The sequence below is a fragment of the Conger conger genome, chromosome 4 (genome assembly GCF_963514075.1).
Source record: "Conger conger chromosome 4, fConCon1.1, whole genome shotgun sequence".
In the NCBI taxonomy this organism is placed as follows: Eukaryota; Metazoa; Chordata; class Actinopteri; order Anguilliformes; family Congridae; genus Conger; species Conger conger.
Genome location: NC_083763.1, coordinates 70,488,560 through 70,502,969, shown reverse-complemented (window position 1 = coordinate 70,502,969; position 14,410 = coordinate 70,488,560). Strand labels below are relative to the sequence as shown.

At 45.6% G+C, this 14,410-nt stretch overlaps 1 protein-coding gene across 4 annotated transcripts in view; it reads right to left on the bottom strand.

Annotated features, from left to right (window-relative positions):
• The window catches only part of LOC133127731 (solute carrier family 22 member 23), a 60,795-nt gene extending 46,919 nt beyond the window's left edge, over positions 1-13,876 (bottom strand). For 3 of the 4 annotated variants that reach the window (XM_061240839.1, XM_061240840.1, XM_061240841.1), the window contains exon 1: positions 12,862-13,876. In XM_061240839.1, the coding sequence (XP_061096823.1) occupies positions 12,862-13,281 (420 nt within the window). In that variant the 5' untranslated portion in view covers positions 13,282-13,876. Of the gene's footprint in view, positions 1-25; positions 86-12,861 lie in introns of those variants that run through there. The other variant, XM_061240842.1, reaches the window with a different exon arrangement.
• Between the last annotated feature and the right edge of the window lie 534 nt (positions 13,877-14,410).

Genomic DNA, 14,410 nt, shown 5'->3' with positions numbered 1-14,410 from the left:
GCCGGCGTGGGCTTTTATTTCTCACCCGCCCGTGTCGTTCTGCCGAATCGCGCAGCGGCGCAGTGTCCAACGAGGGATTCTGCTCCGCGCTTCAGGAACGGAGAATGAGTCACGTATGTGGCTGTCAGTAGATTAAAATAAATTTCCCTTTCAAATACGCTTCCGGAATTGTTTGGTCTCTATTACAGGAACTCCAGTCACCGCACGCAAATAATGAAATAGCTTGGTTAAATAACGGTCGATTAAGAGCTATATTTGTGAGCTCTCGAGTATACCCAGGCTTATACAGTACAGTCCAAATATTTGTCCTCTATTAAAACCTTACTCTAAGACCAAATGAGCCTTTAAGACCTACCCACCCTTATAGGTTGCTCTGACCCCGTTCAGTATTTGACATCTCTTAAAACCAGTTAACCTTGTTTTTTCATCTTAATACTACATGACTTTTCTGAATTTGGTGGGATTGAACAAAAGTCCTGTACCAGCCATGGAATTGGGTCCATTTTCACCCCAGGCTCTGGTGGTGTATAAAACATAAGAAAATGTACAACCTTATTTACATTTTTTAAATCTGATTTTCGTGGGTGATTCTGGCGGCACTTTCCCATATGGGTTTCAAACTGTCAATCAGCCGTGCACTTAAAAAAGTTTACAAATGTAACATTTAGGGATAAAATTTAGAAGGCCACACACAACGTGTCAGCATTTATCTAGTGCGATACTTTTGTGTCCGTTTAAACTGTGGGGGGTCAACTTGAGCCCAAACATGAAAGGCATGATAAAATGTCCCGATAACAGAAGGGATATTATTAGGGTCTGTCCAGCTGACTGCAGTGTCTGAAGCAGCCCGGATCCTTGCTGGGCTCCCAGCTGTCGGAACAAACGGCAGAACGTCGGAGTGAGGAGGAACTACGAGGGGCGGGAAAGGAGCACACCGGGCGGAATAAGAACAGAGAACGGATGTACGAATGCGAAGACGGAAACAGGCCGTTCTGTCCGGCTTCACTTTTGTTTTCGAGAAGCTAAATGCGTGAAACCGGCAACAAACAATGCAAAAGACGATAAGCAATAAAATAACGAAACAATCAATAGACGGAATCAATCAATACAAACCTAATAAAAGAAAAAAACATTTCAATCAATGAGAACGGTAAAACAATAAAACACAAAATACATTGACATGTATAAAAACGTGCTGGAATATCTATACGGCAAAACCGACATGTGCAAAAATACCCTCCAATATAATGGTTGCGAAGTCTGTCCTCAGGGACAGACAGACAGGCAGACAGACAGACAGACTGACCATCAGTACAAAAGGGAAAAGGGACGGCTGTCGTGGTGAACCTTCCAGATAAAAATTGTACCCTGCTTTAAGATTGGAGAAGCATTAGAACTAGTGCAGAAGGACATCAGAAAGGTGTCATCTGGCTTTGAACAGAATCCACCGCAAGCTTCCAGAACCTTCTGGCAACAGAGACTTTGGCCTCTGCTGTTATCGAAACTGCACCCTGCTTGTGGGAGGGGCATTAAAACAAAGAGAGGAGAAAATCCTCACCTGGCTTTGGACAGAACCCGCCGGAAGCTTCCAGAACTCTCTGACAACAGAGACGGCCTGGTCTGAACGCACAGCGGCAGACCAAACCCCGCTTTTATATATCGACTGCGTTCCATTATCAAACTCACCAGGGGGCCAAAGCACTACAACAAAAAAAGAAGTTTAGGATACGCTCCAACTGAATAAACCCTTAAACCCCCAAGTGATTCGGTAAGTGCTGCATAAAAAGAAGGAGCGGGCCTTTTAACTTGATTAAAGGGGCGAAACAGAAGGGGTCTACATCACGAAAGTGAAACTACTAATGAAAAGTTCAAAGCTTTCTCCATTAAATCAAATTACTTCACGCATATTTACAATTTCAGTTGACATACAGTTCCGCCATCATAATTTTTTTTTTTTAAATGCTTCCTTCAACTACAAAGTTTTAAAAGTATTAAACAATAGTTTTTTCAGGATTATAATGATGAAGATCAGGGCGTTTGTGAGAGGAATGCAAGACCCCAAAACGACCCAAGTGGTCAACCAAGACTAAGAGGGTGTGGCAGCGTGAAGTATTAAATATTAATCACCTTAATTAGCCGACAGCGGACTGACTACGCCCGCAGTGGCGTAGAATGGAGTCTGCACAGTCTTTGGCTGCCCTGCTTAACTTTTAAACAATGGAGCGTCTAATGGTCCCTATGGCTGGCTGCCTGCATTCAGTGCAATAAAACTCAGGGTCCCCGGTCAGAATGACCAGGTGGTGCCCCGGCCAATCAGTGACGGCTGAGGGGATGCTGGGATTGGCAGTCCTCCACAGAGCACCTCCTGCTATTTCAGTCTCAGGGGCAGAGAGCTGTGCGTCACTCTTATTTACTGTCCCTGCTTAAGGGGGGGGGGGGGGGGGGGGGTGAGCGAGAGAGAGTGTGTGTGCGTGTGTGAGAGAGAGAGTGGTGTGTGTGTGTGAGAGAGAGAGTGTGTGTGTGTGTGAGAGAGAGAGAGAGTATGTGTGTGAGAGAGAGTGTGTGTGTGAGAGAGTGTGTTTGTGAGAGAGTGTGTGTGTGAGAGAGAGTGTGTGAGAGAGAGTGTGTGTGTGAGAGAGAGTGTGTGTGAGAGAGAGTGTTGGAGATAGAGAATGTGTGTGAGAGAGAGTGTGTCGGAGATAGAGAATGTGTGTGTGAGAGAGAGAGTGTGTGTGTGTGAGAGAGAGAGAGTGTCGGAGATAGAGAATGAGTGTGAGAGAGAGAGAGTGTGTGTGAGAGAGAGAAGGAGAGAAGGAGAGCGTGTGTGTGTGAGAGAGGAGATGGAGAGTGTGTGTGTGTGTGTGAGAGAGAGAGAAAGAGAGCGGGAGAGACAGAAATTAAATGAGAGAGAGGGAGGGAAGGATACAGAGAGAGTGAGCAACCACCCAGCAATAATTATAACCACTGCACAACTTGCAAATATTATAATCAGTTAGTAACTAAATGCTTTCAGTTCTCTTCTATTTGAATTTATGTAATGCTTTGGCAAAGTTCACTGTGCATATTCCATGCCAATTAAGCTTACTGAATTGAAACTGAATCGAGAGGAGAGAGGGACAGAAGGAGGGAGGGAGAGGGATAGACAGAGAGAGATAAATAGAGAGGGATAAAAGAGGAATAGAGAGAGGAAGAGAGGAAAATGGCATGATAGAGACCGCCAGATAGAGCTACGTCTAAAGCTGTAGGCTTGGAGTGAGGACTCAGAGAACTGGAGCGTTGGCTCTGAATGGGGCTGTTGAGACTGACTGGCTGTTGAGATTGACTGGCTCTTGCACTTGGCTGTTGAGTCCAACTCTTCAGACTGGCTGTTGCGCTTGGCTGTTGAGTCCAGCGGTTGAAACTGACTGGCTGTTGAGGCTGACTGGCTGTTGCGCTTGGCTGTTGAGTCCAGCGGTTGAGGCTGACCGGCTGTTGTGCTTGGCTGTTGAGTCCAGCGGTTGAAACTGACTGGCTGTTGAGGCTGACTGGCTGTTGCACTTAGCTGTTGAGCCCAGCTGTCGAGGCTGACTAGCTGTTGCGTCTGACAGGCTGTTATGTCTGCAAGGCCTATCGGGGAAATGGATGAGGGGGTTTTCGCGGTAAATGAAGGCACGGTCACACCAATTACCGCCACTCTAACTGGGACTGGACCGTTTAGGAACGCGGTCCCTGGGAGCAGCCAGATTTCCCACATCCACGCGCGCGTGTATCATCTCGCTTGCCGCTTTTTTTCCGAGCCTGAGCCCAGCGCCTCGGGCCCGATCCCAGGCAGCGGATTGGTCGGCGAGCGAAGGCCGGCGGGAGCTCCGACACACTCCGTGGCGTTCCCGGGGTCTGTGCGACGTCTGCAGGCGGACAATCACGCAGCACAGCGGCCCGCCCACCGATCTGCAGGAGAAGGCCGCCATCTCCTCCTGGAGGAGCGCTTATGCCACGGAGGGTTTTTTGCGTCTTAATTGCGTCCGTTTAAGGAGGAGCTGACGCGGGCCGTTCCGTTACACACGGGGGAGCTGGCGGCGATAACCGGGGGCCAGAACATCTCCGCCCAGCAGGACGCAGAGCAGAGATTAGGGCCTTTTCATCTCCGCGAGCAGCTGCGTGTCTCAGACGTGGCCGCTGCGTTGTGGATCTGCGGGTCCTCAGAGGCCTTCATCACAATGGGCTGCAATCAGGGCCAGGGTCTGAAGCACATGCGCCCATGTCCCTGCACGCTGTGACCTTTACACATGAACAGCACTGGTATTCCTCAGCCTATCGGGCCAACCACGCCTCAGATAAACAGACGTGCTTTTCCCTCCATTAAGGCCTTTCTGATGATGTAACGGTTGAGTTCTGGTCCCGCGTATATCAGTTTAATCACATGCCCATTCAGTTCAATGGACTAAACTGAGGTTTGCAGAGGTTTAAGTTTTTCAGGTGAACTTGCACACATATTGGCAAACACACACAAGATTGCACACACACACACACACACACATATATATACTGTATATATGCTCAGTTCCCTATTGTGCTTGTATAAGACGCGTGTTTGTGAAAAGCCATTACCGGGCAGAAATAGTTCCTTTAAAAAGCACGCTATTCACTGTGTTTGCACATTTCTCATTCCGCCACGCGGTCACAGGGGACAATAGTCACAAGCTCGCCTGTTTCCTGGAGCCCATATCACCCTGCCAACACACACAGGGGACTCCCAGCCTTTTTCATTTTAGCCCCCGCCCGTTTATTTTATTTATTCCATTCATTTCACATGTCATTGTTCATATACATATTTCACAATGTGAAATATGATGCATCGCTCCAGCTCATTTCCTTGGCAGGGCGTAACTAGGGCCACCATGTGACCCACAGGGATGTAAGCTTGTATTTCAACGGTTATCCTCCAGGGGTCCCCATAGGCACTCCAACTGCCAACTGACTAATTGAGACACATTTATAAAAACAATTAGTTGATCAAATATGGGGAGAGTCAGGAAGGCAAGTGAACATGGATGGAAGTTTCAAATGCTATGAAAAGCCAGTAGTCCTCATTCCTGGTCCTGGAGAGCCGCAGGGTCTTTCATTGTTACTCAGAACTACTCAGAGTAGCACAGCACAGCGATTAGTTAGTTAAAGCAGTTGACTACACAGTTACCTCAGGTCACCGAGTTACGTGGGTCTGCATCAGTCACTGAGCTTAAAGAAGAAACAAGCAGACGCTGTTGCTTTCCAGGACCAGGAATGAAGATCACTGCAGTAAAAATAACAATTTGTCCAAATAAAACAGGGGTGTCCAATCCTATTTGTTTTTGTTTTAAGACACCTGATTCAGCTTAAAGTCTTGATTGAAGAGTTGATGAGATTGTCAAATACGTTTTCTTAATGACGGTTAAATGTAATATAACCACTGTCAATTCTTTACGGGGCCATTCATCACCGCTTCTAACAAAAACCTATAATGTCCCTGTGCAGCCTTTAAAAACACTGCAGCATGTCCACAGCAGTGCGTAATCAAATTGAAGGTAACACCTCGGTGACATTTGTAAACACGGCTTTTAATCATCATCTGCGCTTAATTACTGCCAATTACTTTATTGAGGTGGTGCAAATGGGATAATTGGCTGGGAAGGGGCATGACAAAGAGGCCGTCGCTACCATTAGCCGACAGAGGAGAAAACAAGGGGAGACTGGCGGCCCTAGTCATAACGCAATGCACAACAATCTATCAGTATCTACACTACATATAGATTACATTACATTGTACATTAATGGCATTTGGCAGACGCGCTTATCCGGAGCGACGTACAGTTGATTAGACTAAGCAGGAGACAATCCTCCCCTGGAGCAATGCAGGGTTAAGGGCCTTGCTCAAGGGCCCAACGGCTGCGCGGATCTTATTGTGGCTACACCGGGATTAGAACCAACGACCTTGCGTCTCCCAGTCATGTACCGTAATCACTATGCTACAGGCTGCCTCCATGTATACGTCCTTGTCCATATGAAATATAAAAGTAAGGGGCGGCCTGTAGTGTAGTGGTTAAGGTAAATGACTAGGGCCCGCCAGGTCGGTGGTCCGATCCCCGGTGTAGCCACAATAAGATCCGCACAGCCGCTGGGCCCTTGAGCAAGGCCCTTAACTCCGCGTTGCTCTCGTCTCCTGCTTAGTCTAATCAACTGTATATCGCTCTGCATAAGAGCGTCAGCCAAATGCCATTAATGCAAAGAAAAAATCTATTTAACAATAAAATAGGAAGAAACTGATATATTTGAACATACATATTCTAATGTTGGCAGCGGTGATGTGCTTTTATCCAAGCTCTAGCTGTGTGGCAGAATGCTAAAACTGGTGTACGTCTTCATGTCCCTGGGGAGTGTGTTCCACTGAGTGACAGCGTTGCAGGAGAAAGCAGCTTTATCTAATTCAGTCTGATGATATGGAGTTATACAATTTCCTCCGGCTGAGGATCTATAATGTTTGTGTTACTGTATCTGAGCCAAGTGCACGAAATCCTTGGTGAGTGTTGGTGTGGCCAGTTTGTTAATGATTCTAAAAACTAAATAAACATTGGAATAAAACAAAAAGTGTCTAAAAATAATAAATCAAACTTGGAAAGTTGCCATGATGATTTTTGCATTGTTTTGTTTTTTTGGCCAGAATATACATATAGTTAGAGATAGATTAAACAGGTTTTTACTGAATCCTCTCCAGCTTGTTATACGATGACTCAAATGTGAGAAGACAGAATGCATCTACTGCACAAGTACAATTAACCGAACACAAGAAGTACAAGAGCCACTTTTACAAGAAGTAAAAGAGTCACAAGATGGCGGTAACAATGGTCCTGCTGATGTTATCTCTGTATGTCCAACAAACCTGGTTAACCTTTGTATTACAGCTGGATGCTGACTCACAGGTAACTTGCATTACCTGTGGTTTATTCCTACAAGATCTTTATTCAGCAACCAGTGTACTACACAACCAATGAAACCAAACTATTTCCCACATCATTAACTATCTAAAGACACCAAACACTGTATGTGGAAAACCCATGGTTTATACAGAGCTATTTCAACTCATCAGTTCTGGGAGCATCCCACTGAGGTGGCAGAATTGCGCAGAGGCAGCACAATGATGGGAGCAATAGTCCTGTATTAACGAGCGCTGTCTTTTCATCAAGGCTTGCTGACCCTGTGTCAACACGGTAAACACAGTCCGTTTACTTTTGGGGGTCTGCAGAAAGGCACTCTTATGTAAAATGCCCTACAGTTTGCACTGTAAAACAACACAACAAAGCATCTAAATCTCATTACTGCGGAGTATTGTGGCAACGTGATTAGACTCGGGTTTTTCACTGAGAGGTAGCTTGCCCGTAGCTCACGCAGTTCACTGGAACTTCAGCATGAAAATACAGGCAAAGACAAGAATCAACGGCAGCAACAAGGAGACGGGGGGGGGGGGGGGGGGCGAAGACCAAAACCGCACACACAGCAGTGGAACAGGAAGGAGTGTGTGCGATGACTGTTCGATCCGAGCGCTCCGTTTAGGAGCAGGATGCCTGTTGAAATAGTGCTCTTGTTAAGGTTGATTTTCTTGCTGTACATGGCCGACCTGACTGTATGTTGTTTTAAATTGAACCCCCCCCCCCTCCCCACCCCACCATCTCCTGTTCATTAAGCCCATTTTTATTCATTCCGGTCACTGAACGCATGCATGGCAGCTAGGCCCGACTAGCAGAATCTCCTTAGCTGTGCGTCTCTCCTGGAGGGCAAGGACACTACAGCAGCAAGCCTTGTCGCTTCTCATTTATCACATCAATATTTCAGCACGTAAACAAGAGCCTAATGACTGCCATCACCTTCTGTATGACAAAAGAGTTTTCTGTAGGAGGAATGCAAACCCAGTTACTCCACCTAACTGGGCGGGTTTTTCAGACCGGGGTGAAAAATCTACTTGTCTTGGATTCAAATACTTTCCTGTGATCAATTGCCTGGAGCAGTCGAGCCAGCCAAGAGGCCCAGAAGGTGGGGTTTGGACTTTTTTGAGAGTATTTCATAGGTTCTAATACAACTGACAAGCAAAAAAATATTTGAATCCAAAACAACTACATATTTGACCCAGGGCTGGTTTTTTAACATTTCCATTCAGTGGTTAAATATCTTTATCATGGGGGCTGTTCAGTGAGTCTGCCAGCAGGCAAGCAAGACAGTCAGTCAGAGGGTGAGTGAGCAGTGGATTGAAATGCAATTTACCGTGAGGCTAATTCTGTGTAAACACTGCGACACTTTGCCCTCAAAGCATCACGGGGAGCCTGCTGATCATGGATATTAATGAAAAGTGCCGTGGAAGAATAGAAAATCCTTTAATACTGACATAAATTGCTTACCAGACGCTAAGGACAAAGTGTCACAGCGAGTAGGTTGAACTCCCAGCGGAACGTGCACCTTAATCATGTTTCTGTGCGGCTGCAAGGCTAACCACTGTTTCTGTTCCAACCAGACAGCTATTCGGCTGCCTTTAGCAGGTCCTATTTATGGTATTTTCATTTGCAAACTCAAATCACAATGTTATGATGTGAATTTGGCGAATATCAAGGGATATTTCTGATTTTAATTTGCAAGCTCATACCGCAGCGTTTTAATATGAATTTGGCAAATTGGCAGTCAGAGCAGAGTTGTGAACATTTCAGGGGAAAGAAATCAGTGGGCTGATATAGCTGAATAGCTTGAACAGCCTGAACACACTGGATAGAATCCACAAGGATCACCAAGGGAGTCAGAGACCATAATAGAAGCTAAAAGGCAGTTAAAACACCAGCATCCTTAATGTCAGTACAACTTAACACTGGGCTGAAATTAATTACAACAATGGAGGGAAAGTGTATTATGTGATGCTTCTGTAAAGCACACAGAGAGACGCTCTGCTAATTATCTTCTATAAAAAGGCCTGTTTTGTTTTTTTCTAAGCATTTCTTTACATTAAGTAGGAATCTATCTGTGTTCAACTCAGTATTCGGTCGAATACTTCATACAGGATTTCATTCATTCATTTCATTCTTCTGCTCCAATAAGGGACCGGTTTAGACCTGACGTACCAGGCAACTTCAGCCAATTAGCACCATTTTTGGCCTATAGCCAATCAGGCAGAGGGGAAAACCAGCAGTGCTGCTGACCTTGAGGACCTCGAGTATAAATGGTCTCGTGAGTCACTCTCAGGAAATAACCTATCGAGGTCAAAAACATCAAGCATATTACTTTGACAATACCGAGGAGCAAAGGGGTAACTGAAGGTGATCTCTCCGATCACCGTCCGTCAAACCCGGAGCGGGGACCCCGCACTGATGAACGCAGGCCACATGCGTCACACCTTAAGGCCCAAAGCCACCCTCCCACATCCGTTTCCACTCTCCGCCGCATGATCCGGCCTTCGGGCCAAAGAAAAGCAAACAGCCCGCGAAAAAACGTCCGCACAACGCACAGCGGAAACCAAAGGACCGCTCCTGTGCAAACAGAGCCCATCAGTCTCCACACGCAAGGGAGTTATCCAAGGTCTACCCTGCTGATACGCTGCTAAGTACCTGTCACTCAAACGTGGAAAGAAGAGGGAGGAAAAAAAAGAACCTTTTTGGCTTTTTTCTTTTTTTTAAACTGGAATTCACTGTGAAAACACAAAGGAGCATTGCCCACGCAAGGACGAGAAGACAACAGAGAGCCAACACCAGAGCCTAAGCTAAAAAAACAACGCTATTCACTCTAATGCAAGTGCCCATTACACACTCAGTAAATGCCAGGAAATAAGCAGGGATGTATTTGCTTAAGCAGAAGATAATTTGATGTTTGTGCACAGGCGTGTGGGAACAGAATGCTGTTTGCGCGAGGAACCTGGAAAGGTTCCGTGTCCTCAACCGTGGCCCCAGCGCTGGTGACTGTGCTGTTCTAGCCCTTCGGTGAGAGACAACCTGAAATGCCTTCGCAAACACGCGCACACCCTTCAGCACAAACAGACGTTGTGGCAAAACACCAGGAGCCTTTCGCCCCTGTATAAGGATGTCCTCTACAAAAAGACAAACACGACTCTCCTCTCAGAGACAACAGTCGGGTTATACAGTGCGTCAGGAGGGTGGTCCACACTAACTGACCACTTTATTAGGTACATCTGCATACTAACTCCATAATGCAAATAGTATCTAATCACCCAATCATGTGGCAGCAACTCAATGCATGACAGCATGCAGACATGGTCGAGAGATTCAGTTGTTGTTCAGACCACGGAACGAGGTCGGTGCCAGATGGGGCGGTTCGAGTATCTCGGAAACTGCTGATCTCTTGGGATTGTCACGGAAACCAGTCTCTGGAATTTACAGAGAAACGGTGCGAAAAACAAATACATCCAGAGAGCAGCAGTTCTGTGGACAAAAATGCTTCGTCAATGAGAGAGGTCAGAGGAGAAGGGCCAGACTGGTCAAAGCTGACAGGAAGGTGACAGTAACTCACATTAGCACACGCAGCAATGACAGCATGCACAAGCGCATCTCTGAACACACAACACCTCAATACCAATAAGTACACTATACTAAATATAAGACTAATGAATACCTAATAAAGTTGTGATTATTATTATTATTATTGCTGCCCCACACTGAGAATGTAAGAGGCTGTAGCACGGAAGATGGATGGCCGGTTTAAACTGGTTTAAACTGGTTCCGTTTGTCCCAGTGTTCACCACCTGTCCAATAAGGATCTGATGAGAGGTCCAATTGAGTTCACTTCACAGCATGAAAGGGGGAGGCAATTCAGTTCCATTTACAGAGAACAAAAAATGGGTATTTATGTCACCAAGAGATGTGCTAAGGGCAACAGCAGAAATGTCCCTTCACAAAACTAAATCAAGTTATCAGAAGTCTAAGGTGGGTGAAATATTGTGATGTAACATTTAAAAATATATATGGAAATAAAAACCACTTTAGGGCAGTTTTCCCAAGGCCATATGTTATTGAAGCAGTTAATGACCACTATAAATGGCATAATTACAGTGTTATAATAACAATGGGTAGTAATAATAATAATAGTAATTAAATGTTGACCTGGCACTGAGATCAGGAGAAGACCATAATTCCTGCAGCTATTGAATTAAATGAATGAGCTTCCTCTTCTCAGTACTGAGAAGGAAATCCGATCATGTTGAACCATAATCCAGTATGTTATGAAACATGAGGCTCATTTGGAGAAGATGGAAAAGCCACAATCAGGTCAAGAAATCATAAAAAATTATCGCTGCAATTCATTAACATAGCTTTCCATTTCTGGACAGTGGAAGGGGAATCAAAGAATATCGGTCCCTGGCACATTTTACGTCAGCGCAGTTGCAGCCAAATTCATTCAAAAGGGCAGAAATCAACGGCATGAGCTGCTCTCACAAAAGCAGTGTGATACACTAAATATCTGAAAGGCATGCAAAGGTTTCTACGGTTTAATTTCTTACCTTGGAAAACTAAAACTTGCGGCAAAATGTGTTTTTACCCCTCTAGACTGCAGATTTATGGATGATGTGTATTAACTTTACTAAACTTAACTTTGCTAAAACTTACTCAGTGTAACCATAGAGACCAGTCTCAGAATATTGAGGCACTATAGCCTCAGAATGGTGAGGCACATACCCAGTGTAACCATAGAGACCAGTCTCAGAATATTGAGGCACTAGCATGGCCTCAGAATGTTGAGGCACATACCCAGTGTAACCATAGAGACCAGTCTCAGAATATTGAGGCACTAGCATGGCCTCAGAATGTTGAGGCACATACCCAGTGTAACCATAGAGACCAGTCTCAGAATATTGAGGCACTAGCACGGCCTCAGAATTTTGAAGCACTGACTCAGTTTACCTTTAGAGACCAGCACTTGGGACCCTCCCCTGAATGACAGGGCTGTCAACAGTTGTTCTATTCACCGTCTATATCAGCACTTCCATTGCAGGGCATCATGGTATTACTTTTCCCGAGCGAGAGATCTCGGTAACTGCAAAATGTTACACCAAGTCAAGAGAGAAGTTTATTTCCACCACAGACGCATACCAATATGGAAAAGAAACCCGCGTGTGATTGTTGCATACAATATTCGTGTTTCTCCAAAAACAAAGCCAGCTTTTATGCAAATCTTTTGGTAAATATGGGCAGTGTGGCAGCACGGCGTTCCTTCGGCTAGACTGGGCTTTTCAGGAAAACCACTTTCCTTCAACTGCACGGGGGAAGCAGGTGACACCTCCATGCATAACATTGCTGTAGGTACCTTGCGCCTGTGCGTTACCTGGTCCAATGGCTCACATATTATCAAAGTCAGCAAAATAATTTGCTACCTAGCCGTGATCCACTTTTGACATATCAAATTCTTGGCACCCGATTTAACTAAAAGCATAACGGCACTAATATGTTGTGTCGTTATGGCCGTCTATGAATAAGCTATTATACTAAATACCTCTTAATCCATATATTGAGCTCTTGGTATTACCATCATAACATAACACAGACTGCCCACGCGAGAGACGTGTGCCAGAAGATGACGGTTTAGTGAAGCCCGAGCAGCATCTATGTTAAGCCGAAGCATTTAAAAAAAACAAAAACAATCCATGCCCGTCGCCCGCGTACCACGTGAAGGGGCGGCTAACACCATTACAGTAGCTATGTTCAGCGTGCGTCGCTGTCAATGGTGCAGGGCATATCCCGTCCTAACCACACACAGCAGCAGACACGACCTTTCTATCGAGCAAATATTATAATTATACATGTAGCCTACGTCGGTGCGACAACTGCGTGGTTCTAAATACATATATTTACCTCCTACGGACCTTACCTTGGTAACGACATTTTCTTTTAGTCCCGTTTGCAGTTCGAAATTCCATTCTTTGCACATGCAAAGGCTTGTATTGGTTTCACCCTGAGTGTCATTGCTGTAAAAATACGGAACAGGTGTGCTTCCATTTGTAGCATTTAGCGATAAAGAACTTCCCGTCCAATTCCCCAGGTTGACAGTCGGGTGCATGCATGTGCTATTTGGCTGAGCTAGTAGAAAATAATCAGAGAACTGGCTAAATCCAATAAATAAAGCCGGGATCCACGTCAGCAAAATGAGCTGTTTCTGGTATTTCCCAAATCCCCCAAGAAATGGCAAAACCGAGGCGTCGATCTGTGGAAGCTGTCTTGCAAACGCCGGTTCGGATGACACAAAGCCGTTTTCCTGGTGATCCTCTGTTTCCAGTCGGACTACAGCCATCGTGCTAAATTCGGCGATGTTCAGGAGTGCAGGCGGATCTGCCAGCCTCCCCGTTATTGTCTGTAGCTACTATGCGTCAGTCCTTCCTTAAGAAAACCAGGCGCAAAAACTGTAACTGTTTTATTCTTTAAATGGTATACGTTTTTCTGAGAGACCAGGAAACGGCCTGAACGCTCTTTCTGGTCCCTCTTGGATTGATCTGAACAATACACCTTCTCAGGTTGACAGAAGGTTCAAAATAAGACGCATTTGCAATCCCCGGCGAGGTATGGTTTCGGAGACGCGCGTATGTCTGTCCTCATCACCGTTGTTTCCCATTTGGTTAAAACATCTACAAGTCGCTAAATGAGAGAAACCGGTGTGTAAACCGTTCCGCCAAGAGTCCAGACCTGACACTGCAAACCCAACCTCTCGTCGTTGGGAGCTACAGGTAACACACCTGTATAAATTTAGACCTTCTGCAGGTGCGACAGTCATAGTTCAGTGTTGGAACAACGCATACCATCTCATCCTGTGTCCAGGTTGCTTTGTATCGTAGAGCTGCCTTAGTATCTCCGGAGATGGAGAAATGTCTTTCTGCTTAAAGCGTAGCGGTGTCAGTGGGAGCCAGTCTTTTTTGTCCGGCGCTTTAGCGAACCAAGCAATAGCCTACATGCAGCATCTCACAAAAAGCCCCTCCCTCTTTGGTCACCCAGTGGGCTCTGATTGGATGGGCCGCGCGAGACGATTGCACCACCAACGCACAATTGGGTATTGGTCCTTTGGTGGTAACAAAGAGTGTCTTTGTGTTGTCGTTTTTCCTTATCAATGCGATATGCCCCCCAAAAAACGGATTAAACCACCAGCTTCAGATATTTTATTAACGGATAGTTAAGAAGGATTTGGAGATTTTCGAAACACGCTGTACCACGGAGAACATTTTAATCGCAATTTACCGCGACCACTACCACTGACTCAGTGATTACGATGCTGATCCAGCGGCGTCTCAGTGGAGTGCACCTTCAGACAATCTTGTGAAAAAGGGAACGGAGGCCTGGTTCTCTATTGATATTCTGATCCCTAGAAAATGTTCATTGAATGACAGAAATGTACATAATTACGCCGCGGTATTTCCGATGAGAGAAAACAC